Genomic DNA, 25,240 nt, shown 5'->3' with positions numbered 1-25,240 from the left:
TCCTTAGGGCTAGCTTTCCAGGAGATCCTTGTGGGAAGCACTAGACTAAGGCACAGTTAACTCCAAGTAGCCTCTCTGTAAATGCCAAAGTCACTGACACAAGGGTTGACATATTAACACTCTGTTGGTCACTGGTATCCTAATGCAAATATTTCTTATATTTACTTTGACACGGCACCGAAAACATCGGTTGGGACCGTGAGAGAAGGAAGAGACCATTTATGAAGCCGGAGAGAAGACAGATCTGGATGGTGTACCACCATCAAAGGGACCGGATGCGCGGAGGGACAGACCTGACTGGTGAGCTGGAGACCGTAAAGAAGGAGAAGGTAACAGAGAGTTAGGAGACACTGTGGGTCCTTGGCAACCTGGCCGGAGACTAGCTCCTGGCATTCATCGAAAGCCAAAGTGATGATTCACAATATCCAGCTTCATGTACTTTCAACCAGTGCCAATCTGACGTCAGCACTTAAGATGCCCTTTCACTCATTCTGCGCATGCATTCGCGTGAACTCCAAACTACTGAGGGGGACCAGCAGCAGCTTGTTCACTGGTTCCAGTTCCTCCCAAAGATTCATGAAAAGGGCCACAGGGACTGTAAGTTCTCAGGGTTCTCTCGGTGAGAAATGCGCTCACGTACAAAGTCACAAAACCCTGTCCCCTCTCTTACCAAAGCATCGAAGACGAGGATGTCATACTCATTGCTCTTAGAGTGCTCCATCATGATGTTGAAGAGGGCATCCAGAGTGTCTTGGAGAAACTGGACAAAGTGATGAAGGTCGCATTACAAAAGAGTGCAGGTGACCCAGGTATCCACTTCTCAGGGCACACTCATGACAAGGAGAGCACACACCCACCACGTGCCAACGTCAAGGGGTCCAAGTTCAGAAGAAGCAGAACTCGGCGCACCCCAGCTGTTCACCAGCAGCACAGAGCATGAGTATGGGGCGGCACTTTTACACAGCAGGAAGATCCACGGCAATCACAAGAGCTAACCCCGTCTACACGTGCCGACCAGGACAGCCCCCGCGAGCACCGTGCCCGGGAAGGTAAGTCAGACACAAAGCATTCGTCCTTTCCTCCTCTGTTTTCATGGAACTGAAGAACAGGCTTTTAAAAAGCCATCCATGATGATGGGAGCCAGCGTGGTGGTGACTCCGAGTGGGCTACTGACTAAGAGATACATGAGGGCACCTGCTGTGATGCTAAAACGTTCTGGGCCTTGATCTAGGTGGTGGGTACATGAGTGTGCACATGTGGAAAAACAGGGGTGGGCAGAAGTAGGCTTACAGCCATTGGTATAGAAAATAATACAACAATGAAGAAATAATAATACCAGAGTAAACTGTTCCACGTACTCACAACTTTACACCTACTTTTGCCCCACCCTGTACACTGAATTGTACTTTTAAAGGGCTCCGCACATATTTTACTGTATACATTTATATTTCAATAACAAGCAAAACAAACAATGCAAAAAGGAGACAATGGAATTAGCTCCCAGATGTTTTCTCTAAGCTGCTCAAAGGTGACAGACTTTACGAAAGGATGTTTGGGGAACTTCTCTGCCACTGCCGAACCATGTAGGTGGGTCAATTTAAAGCACTGATCTGGAAATTCGACCCCTTTTTCTCCCTGTGTGGGCAAGTACGTAAAATGTGATACCCCTCCTTCCTAAGGGGTGGGTCCATATTTTCTAGAGTCCCTCAAAACGCAGAGCCACTGTATAAAGATGTTCCATCTCGGAGCTGCTAGCTGTACCACATTCCTGGTGGAAACAGGATCACCGGGACCTCGGGGAAGCACTTGTCCTAATTCCTGGTGCTGGAGGGGAGGGTGGCTTTAATTAGATCTGAACTTCAGATGCTATATGCTCCACCAGCATGTGGACGCAATACACCTGACATCTGCGTTGCTTTCTGCTCGTTTCACTACGATGTGAGCCTTGACATCTTTCCCTTTTTTGTATCTAATGAATAATATTCGCCAAGCACCAGAAACCAAGAATAATACCTTTTAATATCTAACAGTAACGTGCAGGTAGTACTAAGAGATCATACTACTTACTATAGCAATTTATAACAACAAAAATAATAGGTACCCGCTAATAAACTTGGTATGTGTTGTATGCTCTAGTTCAATTATTGGGTAGTATGAGGGAGAGAGATTGTGCTGAGTAATTTTTAAATATCACCACCCTGAAGGCTCACAACAACCCCAAGAAGTATGACATATTCATAATATTATCACATAGAGCTGGCAGGCAGGTGAGCTGGGAAGTACACCCATACTGATCTATTTCCAGAAACAGCATGGCCATACTTCTCTGTAGCTTGACATTTAGTATCATTGAACCAAATTACCCCCCAGATTTCCCAGTAAGCATTTCTCATGGCAATTTGAAACTCTGTGTCCCACTGTCAGAGAAAAAGTTGTCCCTTCCTCCCAGAGCCCCGCATGACTCAAAGCTCTGTCACTGGTGGATGAATACTGACCTTCACCACCTCCTCGCCATCCACAATCTTCAATTTCTCTAAATTCTCCTGCAGTAGCTGAGGTTTCATCCGCCACTTCAACAAACCCAGCAAGCCCACTAAAAGAGTCCGGACAAGCAGAATTACTGTCACTGGCACATCAGGACTTCCTGTGTTTGCACACACACGCACACACACACACACACACACACACACACACACACACACTTCTCAGTGGTTCCATTACCGTTCTGGGTGAGCTTTGTCGAGCACACCAGGGTGGAAATGGAGAACACATCCCGGGAGCTGACTGAGAGCCCCCCAATACTGCTGGAGCTTCGACTCAGAGTGGACCCCTTGTTTTCCATGTGGTGTCGGTAAGAAGGAAGAGTGAGATAAGCGCTGGCATCCTCCATCTTCTTGCTGTCCCCCTGGAAACGACACCTTGGTTATGTCCCGTCTCTGAGCCAAGGGCATACACCCAACGCTACACAGAGCCTGCAGGGGCCAGATTATACATGGCAAGGTGGGGAAGGTCAGAAACAGAAAATCATCACGGAAGTAATGCACATCAGCTGGTACGGCAGAGCTGTTCTCCCACAAAACAGGCAAGGAACCAAGGTTACATTCATGGAAAAGGAGTTGATCAATGAGTTAAAGGTTCTACAGACTTCAGTAATGGCAAAAGCAAATTAAAGATTCCAAGACAGGACATTTTCATTCATCCTAAATTTTTTGAGATCTTAATACACACACCACCCAGCAAAATAAGGAATCAGCTTAAAGAAGTTGATAGCAAAGACACTGGAGCCTGAAAGTCCTGGAATCTAGATGCTGTCCTGTAATTCTGGGTCATCTTGGATACATTCCTTGGTCTCTCTGCATCACATTTTTCTCATGATGAAGCTTAGGATTAATCATACTACCTACTTCCTATAATTTTGAAGCAGGCTGAATGGCAGGGCTACACATAGAACACTTATGAGTGAGGCCCACATGAGTCCCATGGCGTGCCGAAATGCAAGATTAGACGCAAGCATTGCGAGGCTGAACGTTTACCGAGCCCTTACTCTGAAGTAGATGCCACACTAAGTGCTTTGCGTGCCTCAGTTCGCTTCACGTAAGCCTCACGACAATGGTAATGGTTGTGGATACTATTATCCTCATTTTGCAGATGAGGAAACTGAGGCTTAAAGAAGGTGAGCAAATAGAAAACTGACTGCACCGCGGCCTCCACCCTCAATAAGTTTGCAGTCTGTTGAGAAAGAATGGCTCCTAAGCCAAGAGCTACCTTGATATGTCCGAAATGACAAAACAGAGGCTGTGCAGGAGTGGGGGCGGCCTGAAAAAGTCAGAGAGACTCAGAGGAGACTGCCGGGTCATCAAGCCTGGACACTCCCATACTTGCCATGCAGATCCCAGGCAGAAAAGCAATTGCCGCCTCCAGGGCTGAGAAAGCCAAAGCGAGAGCTTGACGCCTGGGCCCACCTCCTGGCCTTGCCCCGTTGTGCAGCTACCGCATGGCCTCCCGCCAGGTGTTAGCGGAGGCAGCCTGCTGCCACCAGAGAGGGCGTGGGAAAGGCACGCAGACATCAAGGCAAACACTTCCCACTCTGTGAACACAGTCTGTCTCGTGATGCAAACATAATGATGGCTGACATCTGTCCCCTTTACACATGGCCCTCTCACGTGGGTCATCTTATTGGCGTGTCATAAATATTCCCGTCACCGCTTACGAAAAAGGAAAGTGAGCCTCAGGAAGAAAGGTGAGATGAGTCCGCATTTGTTCAGCGGCAGGAGCAGGACCTTAAATTCTACTCTTTGCAATGAGCTACAGCGAGGCATCTGTCAAATGTTGTGTGTGGGCATCTACACAACCATTAGAGGTGCTTTCAGAGTCGACAGCCCTCTCCGCGTGTAATAGCAGTCTTTTCCATGTATTGGGTGTTCCAGGTCCCCACCACGGTCATGTCTACATAAGCCATCTCATGGTAGCCCCACAGTTATTCCCGGAGGGCTCACCGATGATGAAATGGAGGCCCAGAGACGCTCAGATTTTGTACCAGGTCACACAGCTGGTAAGTCGCGGTGTGTGTGGCCCGGGGTCCCTGTTGCTAAGCACTCAGCAATCCTACCAACTCCCCTTCGCTTCCTGCAGCCCCCTCCTGCAGAGTTAGTGCCAACTTGTGGTACCTTTAGGACAACCAGGTCGTGGCATCCGTCCTGCAGAGTGGTCCCATCTTCCTTCATCAGCTTCACATAGGACATGGCGAAGTTCTTTTCTCCTTTATCTTTAGCTGCAAATAGCATTGTGAGGTCAGGAAAGAAAATGACACACGGGGCTACCCCCTCTTACCTTAGGAGCGCTGCGGAGATGCCATCTGGTTGGGTACTCACATTCCAGGGATGACCGATGTCGAAACATGAATCGCAGGTGGATCCTCTGCATGTCTTCAATAGGGACAGCCACCTCCACAGGCAGAAACCAGAGCTCAGGAGACTGTGAGTTACACAGCCCCCCTGATGCCCTCACCCCGCCCCCCAAAAGGCAGCCTGACCCTTTAACTGAGAGCGCTGCATGCTGATTTATTGCCCACCCATCAAGCCCGATGAACTGTAAATAAATTACGTAAGAACTAGGTATGAAGAGAAAATAAAGTACCAAATGTAATCCATTTGGCAAATTGTAATCCCAGCCAATGAAAAGAGGTTCGTAAATTACAGTGAGGGAAAATGAATCTCCCTAAATTGACACAAAAGTCACATAAGTTGAGCAGAGGACGGGATGCGCTACAAAGTACACAACGCACGCTCTCGCCACCCTCTCCAGGAGCGCGGGCGATTGCAGCAGGGCTTAGCAAATTGACGACGGTCATTAGGAGGTATGCCTGAGGATTCTCATTTATAAAAATTAATGGAAATGCTGGAATCCAATAATATTTGAGTAAAGCCTAGGGCTCATTACCATGCTTGTTTGGACACACATCCAGATGCTTTTGTCACCGAGGACACTGAGCCCAGATAATCACTCCTCGGTCACTGCAGTTTCACGGTCGAGTGGGTGGCCTGACGCACCCTTAATGAGAAGCTTTCGGCCTGGCTCTGGTCTGCCCCCCTCCCCCCTCCCCCCACCAAAGCCTACAGCTTCCTCCGTAACGTGCAATTCAGGCTAAGGCAGAGAAGCTCAGCTACCTGCGAGAAACCACTTTGATTTTTAAAAGGGACAAGCTTACACTACACGGAGGACTATTAAAATCCAAACAGATGCATACTTTGGGGCGTTTTCTGCTGCAGACAATGAAAATTGAGCCTGAAGATGTCCACATTTGTGCGTTTCAGATGGAACAAAAGGACCGAGGGCCTCACAGGCCTCCGCAGTGCAATTTGTACTTTCCCTGCATACCGAGCGGTTACTGTAAGCTACAATCATGTGAGGCCCCGGCCGTGCTGACGTAAGTCCCTGCAGTACACAGAACTCACAGTCCCCGTGGGGTGACACGTGGTTACACCAGTCATGGGATGGGGGCTAGCAAAGAGATAGCATTGGGGTGCAACAGAACACAGAGAAGAGGACACCACCCTGGTTCAATAGCTTTCTGACCCCACGTTGGGCAGGCCATCATTTTGAAGACAGTGAGCACAGGCATACCCAGTGGGAGAGTGGGCAAGAACCCCGGAGGTTTGGATAGCGATCTCTGCAAAGCAAGTTATGTGAACATCTTGAGTTTGGGTTCAGAGCCCAGGGTGAGTGAAGACTGGCACCAGTTACAAGGCAAGAGAGATCTGAAGCTGTGATCAAGCTTCACTGTTCACTGAGTTAATTCCAAACTCCTTCCCATGCACAATATTCCCATCTGCCGAGTGTGACAATCTGGTAATAGGAATATCTGTGATTAATGCCACTCGCAGGTTTTAAGCGGTCTTGTATAGCCTCACATTTGCTCCCATGTTCTGTCACCACACACAGTGGAGCAGACTGGCACAGCTCGATGGGCTGGGTACCGTCCACAAGAGGACCACCTGACAATTCCTCAGCGCCTAGGTCCTGGGCCAGTGAAAGGTGCTCAAGAGAACCAGAGTGTTCACCCACTGGGCCACCATGTTCACCCCCGACACACCACTGGGTACTTGCTGGGCTCTTGCTTCAGATTTCAGGGAGGTGCCTCAGGGCCCCTGGATACACGTTTGCTACTATTATTTTCATTAATTATTATTATTACCTTGACTGTTTCCATCCACCGTGGCTGTTTGACTTGATAGTACACGACAGACCGATATTCATTCATGGGCTTGTCCCCTGCTCCCATGCAAATTGCATTCTGAGCCAAGAAAAGCAAAGAGAGGGAAAATTGTATAGAATTGCTACTTCCTGTGCTTGGGTAATTTCACTCCCAAGGCCTTAGGACCTGGGACCGTTCCCAACCCTTCTGCCAGGTACCCATCACGGCCCTTCTACATTACAGATCATACGTGAATGTCCCCAGCCCTGAGAGTGGCAGCTGCTTAACTGCAGAGATTCTATTACTTGCATTCTGGAAACCACTGGAGTGCGCCAGGGCTGAGGCGGTTGCCTTATTGTAAGCGGTAACCAGTCCTGGAGTCCCTGCAGGCTGCCAGGCCTACTCATCCGTTTCCCAAACCTCACTGCGCACCGAGTTTACAGACAGGCTCAGATCCGCCGACCCGCAGCTATGCTGCTGGATCTCTGATGCAAACACATCGAAGGGCCTGCGGGCGTTGGAAAGGGGAAGGGAGGAGCTTGGGGTCTGGACACATAGCCGAGGGGCTGAGGGGGCCTACAGTCACAGAGTGTCTTCCAGGGACCGGGCCCCTGCTAAGCTCTGGGTGACCGGCATGAGTCAGATGTTAAACCAGACATGAGGGTTCCCGGTTTGGTGGAGGGATCATTAGAGGAGCAGACAGATCACTAAGCCATGCGATGTGGTGACAGACATTTATGTGCACTACTGTGGGGGACAGAGAAGAGACACTTGAGTTCCAGCTGAGGACCCAGGGAAGACTTCCTAGAGGCAATGGCAGTTGAGGACGTTGAAGAAAGATTCCAAGCAGGCTCTGAGCTGAGATGCGGGAAGGACATTCCAAGCAGAATGAGCACAGAGCAAGCATACCTCTATGGGATATTTATTCTTTGTCATAAAAATCACCCTCCAAGTAACAAGGAATTACCTTCTAATAGAATTCTCTGTTCATTCTGGCTATTGGGCCACCAAAAAAGATCTAAGCTAGTGTCACCCAGAAGGGGCCTAAGTGTGAATGCCGTTTTTAGACCAGAACAGCATATTTTAACCTCAAGTGTGCAGAGATTCAGGGTGTGAGTTTTGTAGTTCCCAGCCCCCAAATTTCAGAACTGTGTGCTTCTGGGCATGTTAGTGGTGAGAGAGTCCATGCTCTCCCCAGATTCTATCAGATTATCCAGTAGATCCTTGACAGCAAGCCCACCGCACCCCCAAGGTTGAATGACCAAAACTGGCCACATGTGGGACCCCTGCTGAGCCAGGTTAACCTGTGGGAAGGAGAGCCCTGCCTCTCTCATGGGACAGCTCCCTCTTCTGAGCTACAGGGAAAGAATCTATTTGAAAATAAGAATATAGTTATGTCCTTATAAAAAAAAAAAAAAAACAAGGATAACCAGTGACTAGAAATAAGGAAAGACACCCAACTCGCCTGGTTTCACTGGGATGAAGGTTTTCAGAAATTCTTGAGGCAGTAAACTGAAGACATACTTCCAGGGTTTTCTCACAGTTAAGAGAATGCCTTTCGTCTAGTGTTATGCTAAGCCCTTTACATGCACTACCTCACTTAAGTCAACCCTCGTCGCCCCTCATGATTACCATCATTACCCCCATTTCACAGCCGAGTAAACTGAAGCCCTGAGAGATTAAGTCACTGGCCCCAAAAGTAGAAGAGCCGGACTACGTCTCAGACCCTCTTATCTTTGTCCAGTGTTCCTTTTAGAAGAGCCCAGATGCCTTCTGGCCTCCCAAGATTTATATCTAGTGACATTTATGGGCTTAAGAGTTTCTATGGCTCCAGTGAATCCCCATCTAGCTTATAAAATCTGAAAATGCACATCTATCTCTGGTGAAAGTAAAATTGCTGCATGGCAGGCAACTGACTGCCACGCAACCATCCTGACGACGGAAATTTCTGATTGCCTAAGGCTGGAGAAGAGTCTCAGCGTTATTCTGAGAAAGGCCTAAGACCCTCAGCATTTTGGAGATAAAGTATTACCAAGTGTGTCTAGAGAGTATCATGATCATGGACTAAGCCCAGTTTTAGGGAAAATACAGATTTGTGTATGTCTCAAGTAAGCCTGTTTAATAATTCTCCCCACTGCCTACCCCCATGGCCCCCAATTAACAGTTAAGAGCTTCTGGTTGGCTTCAGGTCAGTTGAAGGAAATCTGAGCCGGAATCAGGAAGCCTGGAGGATTAATGCTGACTTAGCCTTGGCAGACACACTTCAGCAGGAGGAAAACTGGGCTCCTAACACAGGCCCTGTTTCCCTGGTAGGAATCACCTGAGGAGCAGATGGCACCGTGATGAGAATGCATTTTGAGTCAGAAAGGGTTCTACACCTGTAAGGCCCCCTCCTGCGGAGACATGGATTAGCTCCCCCAAGGCAGGAATCCAGCCTGGAGCCTGCTCTGCCTTTCCAGTGGAGAGAGTTAACTGTAATGAACACCTATTATGTAGATTACCTCATTTGATATTCACAACAGTAAGGTGCCACCGCTGGTCTCATTTCCAGACAGAGAATCTTAGGTATAGAGACATTATGTAACTTGTTCAAGGTCATCCTGCTAATCTGGGCTGAGCTGTGGCTTTGAGCCTGGCTGCCTGGCCCCGGAGGGCATAGCCTGAACCACTACACCACACCGCCCCCCACGCCCTACCTCCACCGGCTTCAGCTAGCTGGTCTCACAAGAGCAGAGGTTTCTCAGCCTGGCTTCTGAGCCTTTCTGATTCTCCTTAAACTTGCTTCAGGCAATCACATTGCACTGCCCGCTTGAACGCCCTCACTTCCTGCCCAGGGCTTCACCCCATAGTAAGTCTGCCTTCTCTCACTGTTATCCTCCTTGCCGTTACCAGGTACTTACTGCGTGCCAGGTGCCGTACACCTACTATTTTGGTTAACCTGCAACCCCATGAGAAAGAGATCATTATTCCTTTTATACACATATAAACTTGCCCAAGATCACACAGCTAATAGGAGGGGCTTGGATCTAAAGCCTTTCTGCTTGATACCAGAGCCCACCCTGTTAGCTTCTCTGCTATGGCCCTTCCTGACAATGTTGTTGAGACCCCAAAGAGAACCAAGGACAAATATAACCACCTCCATCCTCTGGCCCCGCTTTGCCAACAACAGTGCGCACCTGGGGCAGGAGGAGAAGCCAATGTGCCTAAGCGGGACTGTTCCCACGGGAGCCCACCAGTATCAAACGGGAGTGCCGAATGTTCAAGGGTGCTGCCTGACACTCACTTAATTAGGCAGCAATATTTATGTCTGCAGAGAGAGAAAGGAAAGCCTCCCACAGACTTCCTTAGCAATTTTCAATAGTCAGTCAACTGAACTCCCCCACAGCTTCCCTAATGGATGAAACTGCTCATTATCACCACGACCCGCCGTTGCCTCTGAACTTCAGCCCCCACCACACCTGCCGATACAGTCATCTGGGATTAGTGCACCTGTTCCACCTGGTGGGGAGTGATTTGGAAAGGGAGCAGAGGTAGAAGCAAGAATGGTTCCCACACAAGATAGGATGCCTGCTTCCCTGTGAGCTGCTTCCTCCTTTGTCCTTCGACGACATTGAAGGCAAGCACATCAGTGTTTTAAAAATGAAGCTGAAGTTTAAAAGTTCTCCAACAGGTAGCTGGATAAAAATAACTTCAAGGCAATGGTCTATGCTTTCGTGAAATGCAGACAGTCTTTCAGATAAAAACCCTCTATGCGTTCCTTCGAGCAACGTGTCTCTCACTTATTTTTCAGAAAAGTTCCGGACTCCAATAAAAAGACGGTGAGTTAAATGCTTGGATTTTTCTCAAGTTCATATTAATTAACGGCACCAGTCTTTAAGAACAAGAGAGGCAATTGTGGGGATTTCTTTAAATTTAAAAAATAATGATGAATCCCCAGAATCTGATAGGATGGAATTGGTTATGGGCCTCATTTTAAAATGAGAAATGAAATGGATAATTTTTTAGGTGCACAGGCATTATAGTGAAGTGCAAACGAGGGCCCAAAACCTGGAATTAAAGCCCCTCTCTGACTTATACTCGCAAAGTTTCACCTGACAAAGGTTTGGCTTCCCCCGGTAAAAACGGGGATAATGATGGTAATGCACCGCATTTACCTGGCACACTGCAATGCCTCTATAACGCTGGTTATGCTTGGGGAGAGGACGCAAGATCTGCCTGAGCCCCGGCTCCAGGCCAGAGCAGATGACTTCTCCCCACTCACACGCCCGTACTACTGTGGCCCAGGAGGAGCATTTGTCCAGGCTGAAACTTCTGCTGAGAGCCAGGCCATTTTCAGCTAAGTATTCTCAAAGGAGGAAATTGAGACGCAAAATCCTCCCACACACTGGACACAACTGCTGACAACCTTGGAGGAAATAGAAGTAAATAAATAGAAACACACATGACAAATATTGTACAGGACATATGCTGTAAAAATATTTATAGCAATGTGCTTTGCATTCTTGAAAACGCTCTGCCGGCCCTCTGGAGACCAATTTACGAATAAGGCTTTCCACCAGAGTTTCTGGCCGAGCGCGGGGAGTTGGATTAAGTGTTGGGAGGGTCTCTTTTGAACCCATCCTGAGTCTCCACCAGCTCAAGGCTCTGTACTGATCCTTTTTCTTGCCGTGAATTTGGCCTGAATAAACTGGCCCATGTTTCAGTGAGAACAACATTTTAACTCCAAAACAGCTAAACTACAAGGTGAGGCCGAGCAAAAAGGAAAGGAAAAAAAGACAAACAGAAGAAGGGATCGTGAAAGGAAAGAAACAGGTGTTGGAAAAAACTGCTTTGGTGTAAAGAACTGACACCACGCGGTCTTATTACGGGCTACGGGGCTAACCACGCTGAAAGGGGTAGGTCCCGCGGCTCAGCATCGGCCCCAAGGCAGCTGGCACCGAAGACAGCAGATCGGGGGTGGGAAAGCAAATCTCTATGGGCAGCGGCGCCCGGGGGACCTCGTCCCACAGGGCGGCAGCAGGGCTCCTTACAGACAGCGTTTTGCCGTCCTCCGCGCACACACACATGATCACTTCCACGTTCCTCTGGGTGGTCTTGTTGTACTTGTCAAAGTCGCCTTGTAGGAGAGTGATGTAGATGTCGTTTCGGACGTCCCCTGAGGCAGAGGGAGAGAGAGACAAGAGCTGGGGTCCACGCAGCTGGAGGGACACTGGCGAGAGGGCGAGGAGGAGGGGGCAGGGGGCGGACATGCCCCACCTTGGTGTCTGTTAATGAAATTAAAATCAGAGCTGCTTGGAAAAGGTCCTCAACTTCACGGGGGAGGCTGGAGAAGTGGGGATCCAGGGGGATAAAGGAACGCTGGAAAACCAGTTGCAAAAAGGGAGGGGGGACGGTCAAAATTATGCACCTAGTTCTCTCCATTAACATCACTTAATTTTCATCCTCTAGTGACACCTTCTGGGAAGGCAAAGAAAAGCTCCGACTGAACTGATCTTGGCCTGTTGGTACCAGCCGTGGACATTTGCAGATCTTTTACTGCGCAGAAGCAGAGTGACCGCGTGCGTCCAAGGAACACAGGGTCAGGGATGAGGTCAGAAGGGTCTCTAGGAAGGACAGACAAAAAGAATGGAAGATCCCAAGGGGAATCCCAAGAAACTGGGGTCTCAGGTGAGGCAGAGAAGAAGGAATTACAATACCGGCTCCCCCATGGGTCACCGCGTAACCATGGACAGAAGTCGGTGAGAGCGGTTGTGGTCACAAGTCCAAGACGCAGGTTTAAAACAAAGAGGGAAGTTTCTAAAGAACCTTATATAATCTTCGGTGTTTTCCTTGTATTTCAGACCCATTTGGAAAATGTTAATAGCAGTGGTTACTTCTGGAGACAAAGATTTGAGGGAGCTTTTAATGCTTCTCTTTATATCTTTTCAAGCTATTTGAGCATTTTACAATGAGCATGAAGTCCTTTGGTAATAAAAGGATACTTTAAAAATTTAAGAGAATGACAATATTCTGCCCCCAAAGAATGGACTTATTCTATATGTAGTAAAGTAGAAAGGATGCCCATGATAAATTATTAAGTGATGAAGTAAGTCACACAACACTATATAAAGTACATAAAGTAATGGCCCATAAAGCATATAAAATACAACTGCATTTGTGGGGTGGGGGTGCATACGTATATCCATGCGTTTGTGTTTATTATGTGAATGCATAGAACATTTATGTACAGAACAACTTTTATATCTACCTTCAGGGAGAATTAGAGAAAAGCAGTAGAAAAGGAAGGAACTGGTTCTGTACAAAGAAAGGATTCAACCGGCTGGACCGCCACCCACCCCGGGGAGAGGCTGACCTGGCATGATGATCTCCGGGAAGCCCAGCTTCCGGGCCACCACGGTGGTCCTGTCCACCAGGTGTGGGTAGTCCTTGCGGATCTGAACAATGTCGCCCACGAGCATCTTCATGGTCACCCAGAGGCCTGGAAGGGAGGCTCAGCGTGAAGAGCCAGCTTCCGCAAGGTGTCCCTCAGTCTCCCCTGCCCCCTGCTCCCCCTCGGTCTCTTTCTGAAGGGGAACACCGGAAGCAGACATGTCTAGGTTTAGATCCCACCAGTTACTTCTGGCGGTCTCAGCCCCTAGCCTTTATAAAGTGGGGGTGACACCATGGACCTCACAGAACTGTGGGAAGGAGGAAGTCAAATCAGGCGGCGTGGGAAAGTGCCTGGCACAGAGGAGGGGGTTGGGATGTGCGAGCTCCTCTCTTCCTTTGGGCACTGGGGTGTGCCTCCCAGCTTCAAGAGCTGTGGGTTCCGTTTCTATAGCTCACACCCTCTGGCTCTGTGCACTGGTCTCTCTGGAAGGAAGGCTGGCTTTCCCGGGGTTCAGACTCTTGATCCGTGTGTTAAAGAAGCAGGGCTCCCAAGCCAGAGACAGGCCCCGTCTGCTTGGCACATTGGCACAGCACCTACCTTGCCCTCCGCTGTCTCCCTTGAAGGCTGTGACTTTGCCCAACAGGCTGTGTAGGAAGTCATTCTCCGCTGTCACCCTGGAAAAGAGAGCACAAAATGCTCACGGGATGACCTCATGCGGTCCCCAGCCTGTGGCCCGACATGCTCCGGAATGTCACCCAGACGCTCCCTACACCTTCGGTGCAAAGGGAGCCGGCCTGGGCCACCACAGAGAGCACACGTGTCATCAAGAAGCAACGTGGCTCTGGAATGTGGAAATACCAACAAATGCCACCGGCAGAGGCCACTTTTTATTCCTAGGAAGACTCTTCAGAAGGAGGGATGCCCAAGTCCCTAAAATGAGGATCTTCTCAGCAAGGTGGCAAAGACTTTTCTGCTCCGGCTAAATCCCAATCTCATGCCTTAACCAGTCACTGATCCCCCTTTCGGTAACCAAACACCCCTCTTCTTGGCCCGTCCTCGGGGTAACAGAGTAAGGACCACATCCTCAAACCAGGGGTCCTGCTTTCTCTCAGACGCCGTGCAGAGCAGGGAAAGGACCTTTACCTTCCTCACTACCCTCCTCTCCAGTCGCGGGCGTTTCTGCCCACGAGAACCAGGTGAGGGTTCCCTGTCCCACGCACCCGATACACTGCTGCCTCACAGCCGTGCGCTCCCCATCGTGGCTGTAATCGATGCCTTCGCCTTTGGCTGACTACCTGCCTTACTCCCCACCCAAATACAAACACCATGAAGACAGGGCCATGTTCATCTGGGTCATCGCTCCCACCAACCCCGTGCCTAGCAACGAGTCCACCCCTCTGCCAGCCTTCAATCAAAGTCTGTTGAATAAATAACATTTGATAAATGAATGGGTGAAAAGCTGGTTGGTCTCAAGGGCCCGCCCTCCTCTGGGGAGCCCCCGCCCCGGGCTAACACCAGCTCAGAGAACCAGCATGCCCTGCTCTCGGGCGGCTCTCGCTGAGACAGAGTGCAGTTTAAGGGAACGGAAAGACGTGGAGAATCTCTCACGGGTGGAAAGGAATGAAGTGCTGCTTTTCTTCGTCGCTCTCTGCTTTCCCCTTGATGATGTCTGTTATATCCATAACTAGAAAAAGAAGAGAAACGTGCAGTTTAAGTCCTCCTGCCCCCGGGAAGGGATGGCAATGGGATGAGATTGTAGGGCAGGAAGCAGGGTTAGGAAAGCCTGGGAGGGCAAGTGAGCCAGAGTCAGACAAGACACACATGATGTGCTCACAACAGGTGGTGCGAGGCGAACCTCCGGGCAAAGCGGGCTGGGGACCAGCAGGCCGCGGGACCGTCTGAGAGGAGGTGGTTGAGCAGAAGCCAAGAAGGAAGAGTCGGGGCGGTGACGATGGCATGAAGCCATTCATTCTGGATCTGACACGTATTCATCGCACACCCGCTGTGCCTACAAAACCTGAGAGTGGCGACTCGCTGTGTGACCTGCAAACCCTCTTTTCATACACTGGCTCCTATGCACACACATGACTGCAGGAACCTTGACCCCTACAACTCCACGCGGACCCTGGATCCTCAGAAACTTCTCCTTACGTCAGCCACGCAAGGTCCCTAAGACCAAGGTGAAGAACTGCATTGGAGCGGGGACATAGAGATGACGGGGGTGAGGGCGGGGGGCACTGAGGAAAGCCAGGAGTCAGGAGTATCCCTCAGATAGAGTCAGAGCATTTTAACACAGATGTGGACCAACCAGATGCAAGTCTCTCATTATTCAGAAAATGAAACTAAGGCCCTGGGGAAAATGCATGCCCAAGATCGCCTAGCGAGCTAGCAACAATGCCAGGTGAAAAAAAGAACAAAAAACAGCGCAGTATAAGCTGAGTTCTTCCACTCAGTGCAGGGAACTAGCTGAGAGCCAGCTGGTTTGTGGTCACAGAAAATCAGAGTATGCTGAAGTGAGGAACCTGAAACACTGGGTTTAGATATGGTCCACAGGGATTATAAGTGGTACGCGACTAGAAATTTATATTTCAATAAAAAATAGCGTACCCAATTGCCGTTTCCACAGCTATTTACACTGTCTTTTAAGAAGAAATACGCTTCCGTTTGAATCAAGCGGGTTAATTAAAGGAAAATGTTAGGTAAATAGCAGTACAAGGGATAGAGGAATGTAAGACAAACCATGAATGTGGGACAAGAAGACTGAAGCCTCGGAAACCCCAGGGAGAGGAGGCTCGGAGGAAAATGGAAAAGTGACGCAGCCCTCAGGCAGCCTCGCCGGGTCAAACCACCCCTCCCAACGTCCACTTCCGTCTGGAACTCGGAGGTGTGGTGGCTGATTCATTCTGTGTAGCTTCATTGGCAGTCCTGAGTATTTTTTAAAAAGCGATTTGCTCGTCGCAATTAGATCCCACTCGTATTGTCCTTCCTTTTTCTCTGCACTGGGACGTCAAGGCGCCCACTGCCCAGACAGCGCCCTGTTCCCAAGGCTCTGCTCCAGACACGAGGACCCCATTATTCACTGCCATCATCATAAATCTGATGTAGTCCCCAGTTACTTTTATTTAGTCACCAGAAATGTAGGTATTAGGAGCTGTATGGCATACACTTGTGGGGGGGGGGGGTGCAAAGAGGAGAGGGAAAGAAATCCTCTTTAAAATGCAGACGTATAAAATGTGCGCTCCGGCACAAGTTACTGGTGTGCCGTGTGCCATTACCTGCCACCCCAAAGGGCCGCCTCAGCCCTTGCGTGCACTTCTTTGAATTGGTATCCTTGAGATCCATCTTCCCAACTCGAACTATTTGACAAATCAAGTAAATTTTATCCCTGTTGAGGTCTTTGTTTCCAAGATCCTGTAGGACAGGAAATGAACAGTTACACATCAGGTATCTAAAGAATAGAATTAGAAAAGGGAACTGAGCAACAGTAAGCTCTGGAGGACATATACATGGACTAGCCCGACAATTGGCCCCAGGGAGGGTAGAAGCCCAAGCAATCACACCCACTTCACACAGGTGAGAATGGTCTGTGTGGGAAAGGAAATCAGGTAACAGGACTCTGGGGTCGCATCCCAATGCTTCCACTTCAAACTGACAGGAGAGATGGATTCAGGTACGATGTCTGTTATCGAGGCAGGACTCCCTGCATGCCAGCCGATGGACCCATTGCTCAGCACTTCTCAAGGACGAGGCAAAAGGAAGAGGAAAAAATCCTAAGTTCCCATGTACTGAGCACCTAACGTATGTATGTCACTCAGGGTAGGGTTGTTGTGATATCAAACAAGCCCAACATCTCAGAATCAATAACACAACAGAAATTTCCTTCTGGCTCAGGCTACAGGTCCAATGCAGACAGGTAGGGACTGTGCTCCGCTCACTCCTTTACTCTGGGCCCTTGGCTGATGGATGATCTTGTCACATGGGTGCTTCCACTGTCCCCCAGCAGGAGGAAGGGAACCTGGCACATCACTTAAAGCTTCCACCCACAAGAGATACATATTCCTTTGGTTTACATTTCATTGACCAAAGCAAGGTGTGGGAACATGCCACCTCCAAGGGGGACAGGGAGGTGCACTCACTCTGGGCCCGGAAGGACACTGAAACTTATCAACTACATTCATGTCTCAATCACATGCTAAATGTCTCATGTCATTGTCTTATTTGAGCCTTGCCAGTTTTCAGAAGTAGAGGCTACTACTGCATCCCATTTTATAGATGGGAAAACTGAAACACAAAGAGGATAAGGAGCTTCCCCAAGGTCATACCTTTAGTCCCTGGAGACACTGCCCAGTCACTCTGACACCAAAGTCCATAATCCCAACTACCACACTACATCTTTCTCACCATCAGAAAGGCACGTGAGAGGAGAGCCCACGGGGACCACCTCAGCATCTGACTGCCCTGGTACTGGGACACCCTTCCGGCTGGAGTCAGGTGGAGAAGGAACATCAGGGCATGTTGTGGGCATCAGAGCAGAGAGCCCTGGACACAATCCCCCTAGGGCAGAGCTGCTTCTCGTCGGAGTTAGTCCTCATGCAGGCATACGCACTGGGTGCAGCCTGTCAGCTCCCATCAGAGCCAGGGCTTGGGTAGAGCAGCCAGCCCCAGCCTCTCTCTCACCGTGGCTGGTGTGGGAGGGAAAGGAAGGAAGGATGCAGAGTCTCTGGGAAAAAGACAGGGCTCCAGCGTGGTCCACGCCTTCCTGCCTGGAGGCTGTGATGGTTAAGTTTTTGCATCCACTTGGGTAGGCTACAGTGCCTAGTTGCTAGGTCACACACCAGTCTAAATGGTGTTGTGAAGGTATATTTTAGGTCTCATTAGCCTCTAGAGTCAGTTGACTTTAGGTAAAAAAGATTGCCTTGCATAATGTAAGTGGGCCTCATCCAATCAGCTGAAACCCTTAAGGACAAAAAGGGATGTTTCCCAGAGAAGTAGGAATTCTGCCTCAAGACTATAGCATAGAAATGCTGCCTGGGTCTTCAGCCTGCTGGCCAGCCTTACAGATTTCAGACTTGCCAGCCCCCATAATCACGTGAACCAAACCCTTAAAATAAATCGATCTGCCCATCTATCCTATTGGTTTGGTTTCTCCGGAGAACGCGGACTGATACCCGGGCTCTCCTCTCACCGGCTGGAGGGATGGATGTCTGCTTTCCCACTCCCCAAAGCCCCTGGGCTAGGGAAGAGGGGGCTTGCAGGCCAGGGAAGGCCCTCTACTCATGTGCAGTCGCTGCCTCGGCCCATAGGCGCTGAGATTGAGGCCGCAATTACCCAGGCGGTGGGACTGCCTCTTCCCTGGCCTGGCTGACACCTCCCTCCCACCCACCCAGAAGTCCCCTACGGGCCATCTTTAGACACCACATTCATGATTTCATTTCTCTCCCCTCAACGATGTTAACAGTTCCCTATTTCCTCTCCTATTAGTGCTAATCTTCCCAGGCTGACGTGGAAAGTCCTAGACAAAATATATTTCCAGCTGTCCTATCCAACTGATCCCCTACTCTTCTCTGCAAGCAAGTACTCTATTTTTGTCACAAAGATTTCTTTTGTGCTCACTTTCAAGTCTGGATCTTTTTTCCTAAGCCCCCTGTCCACACCTCCACCTGAACTGCTTACCGCTTATTCCTCTATATAGCCAAAGGCTTTCCATCCTTAAAAGCTCAGATCTTGCTTACTTTATCATGACTTTCATCCCTAATTACTTCTCTTCTTCCCGAAGGATTTTTCAGTTTTGAACTGGTATCTTTCAGAGGCTATCCAGAGCCACAGGGCCCTGGCACCTGAAAGGTTTCTTCCTTGATGCTATGGGCTATAAATTATGCCACCCCCCCACACACACACACCAAATTCAGATATTGGAGTCCTAACCTCCTAGTACCCAGAACATAATTGTATTTGGAAACAGGTGATTAATTCGCCTCCATTGATTTAATTTTAAAAATCAGTCCTTTAACAAAAAAGAGGTGATTAATCTAATAGGATGTCATTAGGTTAGGCCCTAATCCAATCTGTCTTTATAGGAAGAGGAGAGACTGGGACACAGACACGCAAAAGGATGATCACGTGAAGACACAGGGGGTACCAGCCAAGGAGAGAGGCCTCCGAAAGACCCAACCCTGCAGACACCTGATCTTGGACTTCGGGGCTCCAGAGCTGTGAGAAAAGAAGTCCTGTTGTTGAAGCCACCCTGTCTAACGGCAGCCCTGGAAACGAATGCACTAGATGAACCTGGAAGGTTCCTAGGTAAGTTCCCATTTCACCCCTCTTCTCTCTGCTCAGAGGAAGACATGAGATCTCTGTGAGCTGCCTCATCAGAGACCCTTGGCCCTGGAGAATCTAGCCACGTAAGCTCAGCAAGAGGACTGAGCACGGGTCACTCTCTGAAGGGCGTGTGAACAGGCAGCCCTCGCTCAGAGCTCGGCTCCCGTCTGTGGGGTCTCCCCACCATTTTACTTCGGCTTTAATAACTCAGCTGTGTTGGGGAAGCTGCGGCAGGGCAGTGAAACTCAAAAGCCATGTCACCTGAGCTAGTAAGTCATTAGGATTCCTTTCATTGCTCAGCCTTGTTTCCTATGTGTTGGCAGTGACCCTCAAACTGGGCAAGGTCTTCGGAAACCTCATGGTGGAGGCTGCTCTCCTCCTACAGGTATAAGGGTCGGGGTGGCGGGTGGGGAATACTTATAAAGCAGACAGAGGGGAAGCCCACCTTCGGCCCAGCCTGACATACCCACGTGCCAGCTCCTCAGGCCGTGCCCCCAGAGAGGAAACTACAAAGAGCCAACACCCAGACACAAGATAAATAAGGCCAGCAGGCAGTGCCTGCCAAGTCTTACCTCATCTCTAACTTAAACATTACATCAGCGCCCCACGGAATGTAAGTCCCATCACATTGCCCTGTTTTAATGATCTACATCGCATGGAGTGCCTTCTGACATTTCTCTTGTTTATTTATTTATTTACCTCTTTTCTGAATCACCGCCGTCACGCCAGGAGAGCAGGGGGCCTATCAGCTTATTCGGTGCCGTCTCCCCAGCAACTAGCACAGAGCTTACACACAGCAGACACTCACTGAATAGCCCTTGAATCAATAAGAGAAGCTAGAGCACCATGGCCTTCCTCGCCCCGGAATGAAGACTCCCATCAGTTCAAGGGAGGGAAGTGTCAGCCTTTGGAACCAGCCAACCACGGCTCTCAAGTTCATTTGCTGTGGGAAGAAGAGCTGGTGGTACAGGCGGAATTCCATGAGGGCAGGATCCCATTAATGCCGAGCGACATAAATTTACCGATGCCCTTTCCTGCGTGTTTACATCATGAATCGGTTCTCTGCAGAATGAACCAGTGATTGATTCCCTGTCTCTCTCCCTCTCGTGAAACATCTGTCTCCTGATTTAATCAGGAAGCCCCACGGGACTCTCCTATTTACCAAGAAAACAAATAGGCCCCTCCTTCTAACTAAAAATAGATAAACAAGGGTTGAGGCACATTTATAGAAGCCAAGAAAATTTTGTCTAAGCAATTAGGACATATGATCTTATTTCTCTGGCCCATTTTTTAGGAAATGACAAACAAAATAAAACCGCTGCACTCCTATCTAATTGTGACATAAGTCATTGCACTTAATGGGCTGGAACGGGAAATTATTGTAGAGCAAGGTGGGTTAATCTAGCATGTCGGACACTCCTGGCTCCAACTCATCAGTATGGCCAGTGCCCAATCCCTTCCTGGCTCCTCCTCAGTAATTTCCTTTGCTATCACAGGCAACGCAGTAAAAGATCCCCTAAATGCTCTTCTCCACAAAGGAGCTTGAAAACAGCACCAAGGTCCTTAGGTGCTTTGAGATCACACCCTTAACACAACCTTGTGGGAACCGGGCAAGAGAGGGGACTCCGCAGGACATAACTCTCACCTCCTTCCTTCCACTCTTTCTCCTTTCCAAAGCGAAAAAGCCTGTTCACTCTCAAAGATAAGTCATCCAAATAACAGCTAATTTCAACATTTCTTGCCCGGTTAGTATCGGTATTTAGAATAATGACCTGTAACATCTTTAGTCATCTATGACTTAAATTATGTTCAGAATACCCAACTTACCAAGGCAGCCCATGTTTTAGGGAGCCCCCACCCCACCCCCCGCTTGATATATCTGAGAAGGGTTTTTCGGCCTGAACCAAATATAGGAACTCAGGTTAACCATAAATTAACCAGAAAATCTGCATAGCTGCTGTACCCGGTTCACCTAGATGGTGGCTGGGAGCGGTTTGCACTTGCTTACACCGCGCTTTGCACAAATTCTCCATGTGCAGGTGAGTGAGAAACACATAGGCAGGGAGGGAGGAAGCGGGAGACGGAGAAGATCCATCCTCCCAACGGCTGCCACGGGGCGCGCAGTGCCTTTTACTGGGTCTGAAGTTCCGCAGACCAGGCCTCATCGCCAGGATCGCGTCCCTGTGGGCGTGGAACGTGGTAACGAGGAGCAGTGCGCACCCACCGTGAAGACCACCTTCAGGTTGTTGAGCATCTCGATCTCCTTCGGGAAGCCCTTGCTGCCCCACCGCACCAGGTAGTTCTCGCTGGGGGAAGAGAAGTGGCAAGCCGTCACTGCCAGGGGTTCAACATTCATTCAGTAACAATATCCACCGAGCCACTGCTGTGTGGCCCACACCCGGCTGGCTGCTGGGGACACGGGAGTGTTTGAGACAGACGTGGTCCCTCTCTCCAAGAAATCACGGTCCCATCAGGGGGACAGACATTACACTAGCAGCGGCAGGGGATCCCTAATGTGTATATTCACGACCTCTTTCCCTCCCTCATCTGCTAAGCAAGTGCTGGCCCGGCTGCCTAATGTGTCTGAAGAGCAGCAGCATTCTCTGTGAGGTTACTGAGGGACAGGAATGAGGGGGAAAGGATTTTAGTACAATTTGCTGGACATTGAGGATGCATCTGGCTGTTCTCACAGCTGTGCTCTATCACACTTGAGCTATTTTGCACTAAATAAAGTTTTCTTCTTTCACCGCACGCCCCTCCAAATGTATTCGACCTTCCCATCCCACTTCCCCTTTTGAGACTGAATAAAGATTGGAATTATTTTAAATTGTCCCTTGGATGTAGGACTGTTTCCTTGAATGGAACATCACACTGTGATGGAACCTAGAGGGCCCTAGCCATTATCTGAGAGACACTTCAGTAACCATTTAAATGGGGTCGTAACAACTATTTACGCACCATTTTGCTATAAAAGAAAAGCTCAGGATGTGGTGAGAAAGTGTATCAGGAGAGCCTGGCCTAGCCTGGGAGGTCAGGGAAGTCTTTGTTGAGCACCTGACATGTAAATAAAGTGGGTCAAGAAAAGAGAGTTGGAAAGGGAAATGTGTCAAGCAAACGCCCTGGGGCAGGATGAAGCTTATGCATCTGAAGACCAGATCCCTTAGGAAAGTGGTAAGAGAAAAATTACCCATAGGACAGACCATGTAGGCCCTGAAGGCCATTCAGGAATTTTGGCTTGACCCTATGGCTAACTGAGACCCATTTAAGGGTCTTATGAGAGGCAGTCACACGGTGCTGACATGTGATCATTAATCATTTCACATCTTCAGGTAGCCACACGCTACCCTGTACGGTCCACACCGGTCAGTCTAACCGTGCCGAGCAGACAAAGCCTAGCGCTTCTTTAACTTAGGAGATGCTTAGTACCGTTTGTCAAGTTAAGTCATTAGGTTTTTCATGCCATCCAGGGGCATATAGCTGCTACTAAATAAATATTCGTTATCTGGAACTAGGAAAAAACAAACTAAAGCTCAAAAGCAGAGTCACCCAAAGAAGGCAGAATGAGAATTTAGCAGAGTTCTGGGCAACTGCCTTCTTTTTAGTGATTTGTTCTACCTGACTTCTTGCTCCCCCCCTCTCCACTCACCCCTAGAAGATTAATGAGAGTAATCTGAGCAAAGTTCATGGGGAAAATGGAACTGATAAATAAACACGGCTCCGAATTAACCAATGGTTAAAACTCAATCAAGTTAAATCCACCGTTTTTCTCAGTAAGCTTTTAAAAATTTAGTGAAATCTGCAGCAAACTAACCAGGATGCCTCCATTCCCTGTCCCCGCCTGCCCTGCAATTTTTAAATTCTTTCCCATTGGTTATTTGTGAACTGTCATAGTGAAATACATGAGTATTTCCCAGGACCTTTCATTACATGTAGCAAGCCCCATAGAGAACCACCCTGCTAGATCGAAACAGCAGGCCCAGCAATTTTCTTGTACGGGAAATAGAATCATAAATAAGAAAAGCAATTTAGAGGGCTGTGCTGGCCCCATCCATCCTCGCCCCGGGAGACCCGAGCGGTAAACCTGGAAGGCCCACCCGGCACCGAGACAGGTGAGACCTCCTCCACATGACACCCTCCCCAGAGAAAGGGCGAAGGCCATTCCAGCTCCTCCTCACGCTCCTTTTAGAAACTAGCCTTCCTTGCCACTGGCCCGATGCCTGAGCTGCCTGGTTTTTTTTTTTTTTTGGTTCTACAAAAACTTAGCTTAAAGTCTCCCAAACCAGATCGCTTTACACACCCCCTGGAATCTGGCCATGACTCATCTCGACACTGAAAGGTCAGTCTCGGCCAAATTCTTCCCAGCCCGTACCTGGGCCACAGGGAGGGTGCCTGAACTTGCCTGCGGCTCCCTGTACGCCAGCCCTGGTGAGGGCAGGCAGGCGTGGGGGAGATGGTTTCCCAGGGGGAGAGCAGGGTCAGACACGCGAGGGCTCCCACGTTCCCCTGCGCTTTCCTGTATCGTGCTTCTGCTCTTCTTTGTTTTCTGCCTCTTTGGTTCCTGCCCCTTTGGCCCTCGTCCTCCTCATCCCTCCCTCCCCGGAGGGCTTCCCCATGTCTCTGGCATTCTCCAAGGCGTCTCCCAGGCACACCCCATCGAGCATGTCATCAGCGTGATACCGCAGGGAACAGAGCTGCCATCGCGCTGGCTCAGGCCATCCGTCACTGAGATGGGCCAGGAGGCCAGGCACCCTCGCCAACTCGGCCATGAGGGGGTCCTCATGGTTTCTAAGAGGCAGGGGTGGGGTCCTATTAGTGCTTTCAGGATCTTTGTCACAGGTGCCTTGGGAGCAGCCAACAGGAACAGCAAGGAGACTGACATGCATACCACTTCAAGGTGGGTTTGAGGCGCAGGAACACTCGTGTGTGGTGCCCACTGAGGCCCAGCCAGGTGAACTGAGCTCTCATGAGGGACTTAGGTTTGCTCTAAAGAATAGCTTTCTGCCACCACAGTGCTGAAACCCTGGTGAGAACCACTAAGGCTATCTGATGTTACTCTTAAGGACAAGTGCCTTGGTGACAGGCTCAAGGGGTCTACCTTGTCTTTGGAGCCAGATGCACCTGGGTAGAAATCTCATCTCTGTCATTTATAAAACCATGTGTCTTTAGGAAAGTAGCTTGACCCCCTTGAGCCTCATGGTCTCACCAAATGACACAGAGTAATGAGGATTAAATGAGATCATGCACAGCCCTCAGTTTAGACTTCTTAGATGGCCGGCCCCTCCACGTCTCACAAATGTCTCCAGGAGAGCCATCATTTTCTAAGACACCGCAGGCCAGGCACTGTACACGACCTCATTCAATCACCATCGCCTCCAAGCTACAAAGACATCCTTTTCCCCCCAAAAGCAGAAGATCGTGCTCCAGCTCTAGCCTAATGTGTAACCGGGACCTCAAATATAGGACCATGTGTTGGCTCAAAACCCTACTGGAGGGAATAGGTAGTGGTCGCCGGGGAGGCAGGATGGTCTGAGCCACAGGCAGAGGCCAGGGAATAGCGGCGGGGGCCAGAGGTGCGCCAGAGTCCTTCCCTGGAGGCTTCCGAAGGTGTTTTCCTGTCCTTGAGCTGAGGCACTTGGAAGTTCCCTCACTTCCTCTGTTCTTAAAAATAATTAACTAAAGCAATAAAATCATAGCCACTCTCACTTGGAGTACAGGTAGCATTTGCCAGGTCCTGTGCTTCATGTGATTTTTCCCATTAAAAGCTTGAAACAAATGATCCTGGGAGGCTGGCGTTCACATTTTGCACAGGAAGAACTCAGAGTTAAGAAAAAGTAACAACCTGCCCAAGGCTGAGAAAG

The 25,240-nt window shown here is 49.4% G+C and overlaps 1 protein-coding gene across 1 annotated transcript in view; it reads right to left on the bottom strand.

Moving 5' to 3' along the window:
- DOCK2 (dedicator of cytokinesis 2) overlaps positions 1 to 25,240 on the bottom strand; it is a 348,486-nt gene that overhangs the window by 283,147 nt on the left and 40,099 nt on the right. Inside the window, exons 9-20 of the mRNA XM_090288562.1 lie at positions 21,607 to 21,688; positions 16,340 to 16,475; positions 14,673 to 14,748; positions 13,662 to 13,738; positions 13,047 to 13,172; positions 11,725 to 11,849; positions 6,695 to 6,793; positions 4,872 to 4,944; positions 4,668 to 4,771; positions 2,722 to 2,905; positions 2,496 to 2,593; positions 671 to 760 (exon numbers count right to left, since the gene is read on the bottom strand). Of these exons, the coding sequence (XP_090144688.1) occupies positions 671 to 760; positions 2,496 to 2,593; positions 2,722 to 2,905; positions 4,668 to 4,771; positions 4,872 to 4,944; positions 6,695 to 6,793; positions 11,725 to 11,849; positions 13,047 to 13,172; positions 13,662 to 13,738; positions 14,673 to 14,748; positions 16,340 to 16,475; positions 21,607 to 21,688 (1,270 nt within the window). The remainder of the gene's footprint in view (positions 1 to 670; positions 761 to 2,495; positions 2,594 to 2,721; positions 2,906 to 4,667; positions 4,772 to 4,871; positions 4,945 to 6,694; positions 6,794 to 11,724; positions 11,850 to 13,046; positions 13,173 to 13,661; positions 13,739 to 14,672; positions 14,749 to 16,339; positions 16,476 to 21,606; positions 21,689 to 25,240) is intronic.

This window comes from Furipterus horrens, unplaced genomic scaffold, assembly GCF_987537825.1.
Source record: "Furipterus horrens unplaced genomic scaffold, mFurHor1.1.pri manual_scaffold_10, whole genome shotgun sequence".
Taxonomy (NCBI): Eukaryota; Metazoa; Chordata; class Mammalia; order Chiroptera; family Furipteridae; genus Furipterus; species Furipterus horrens.
This window is presented reverse-complemented; position numbering and strand designations above follow the sequence as displayed.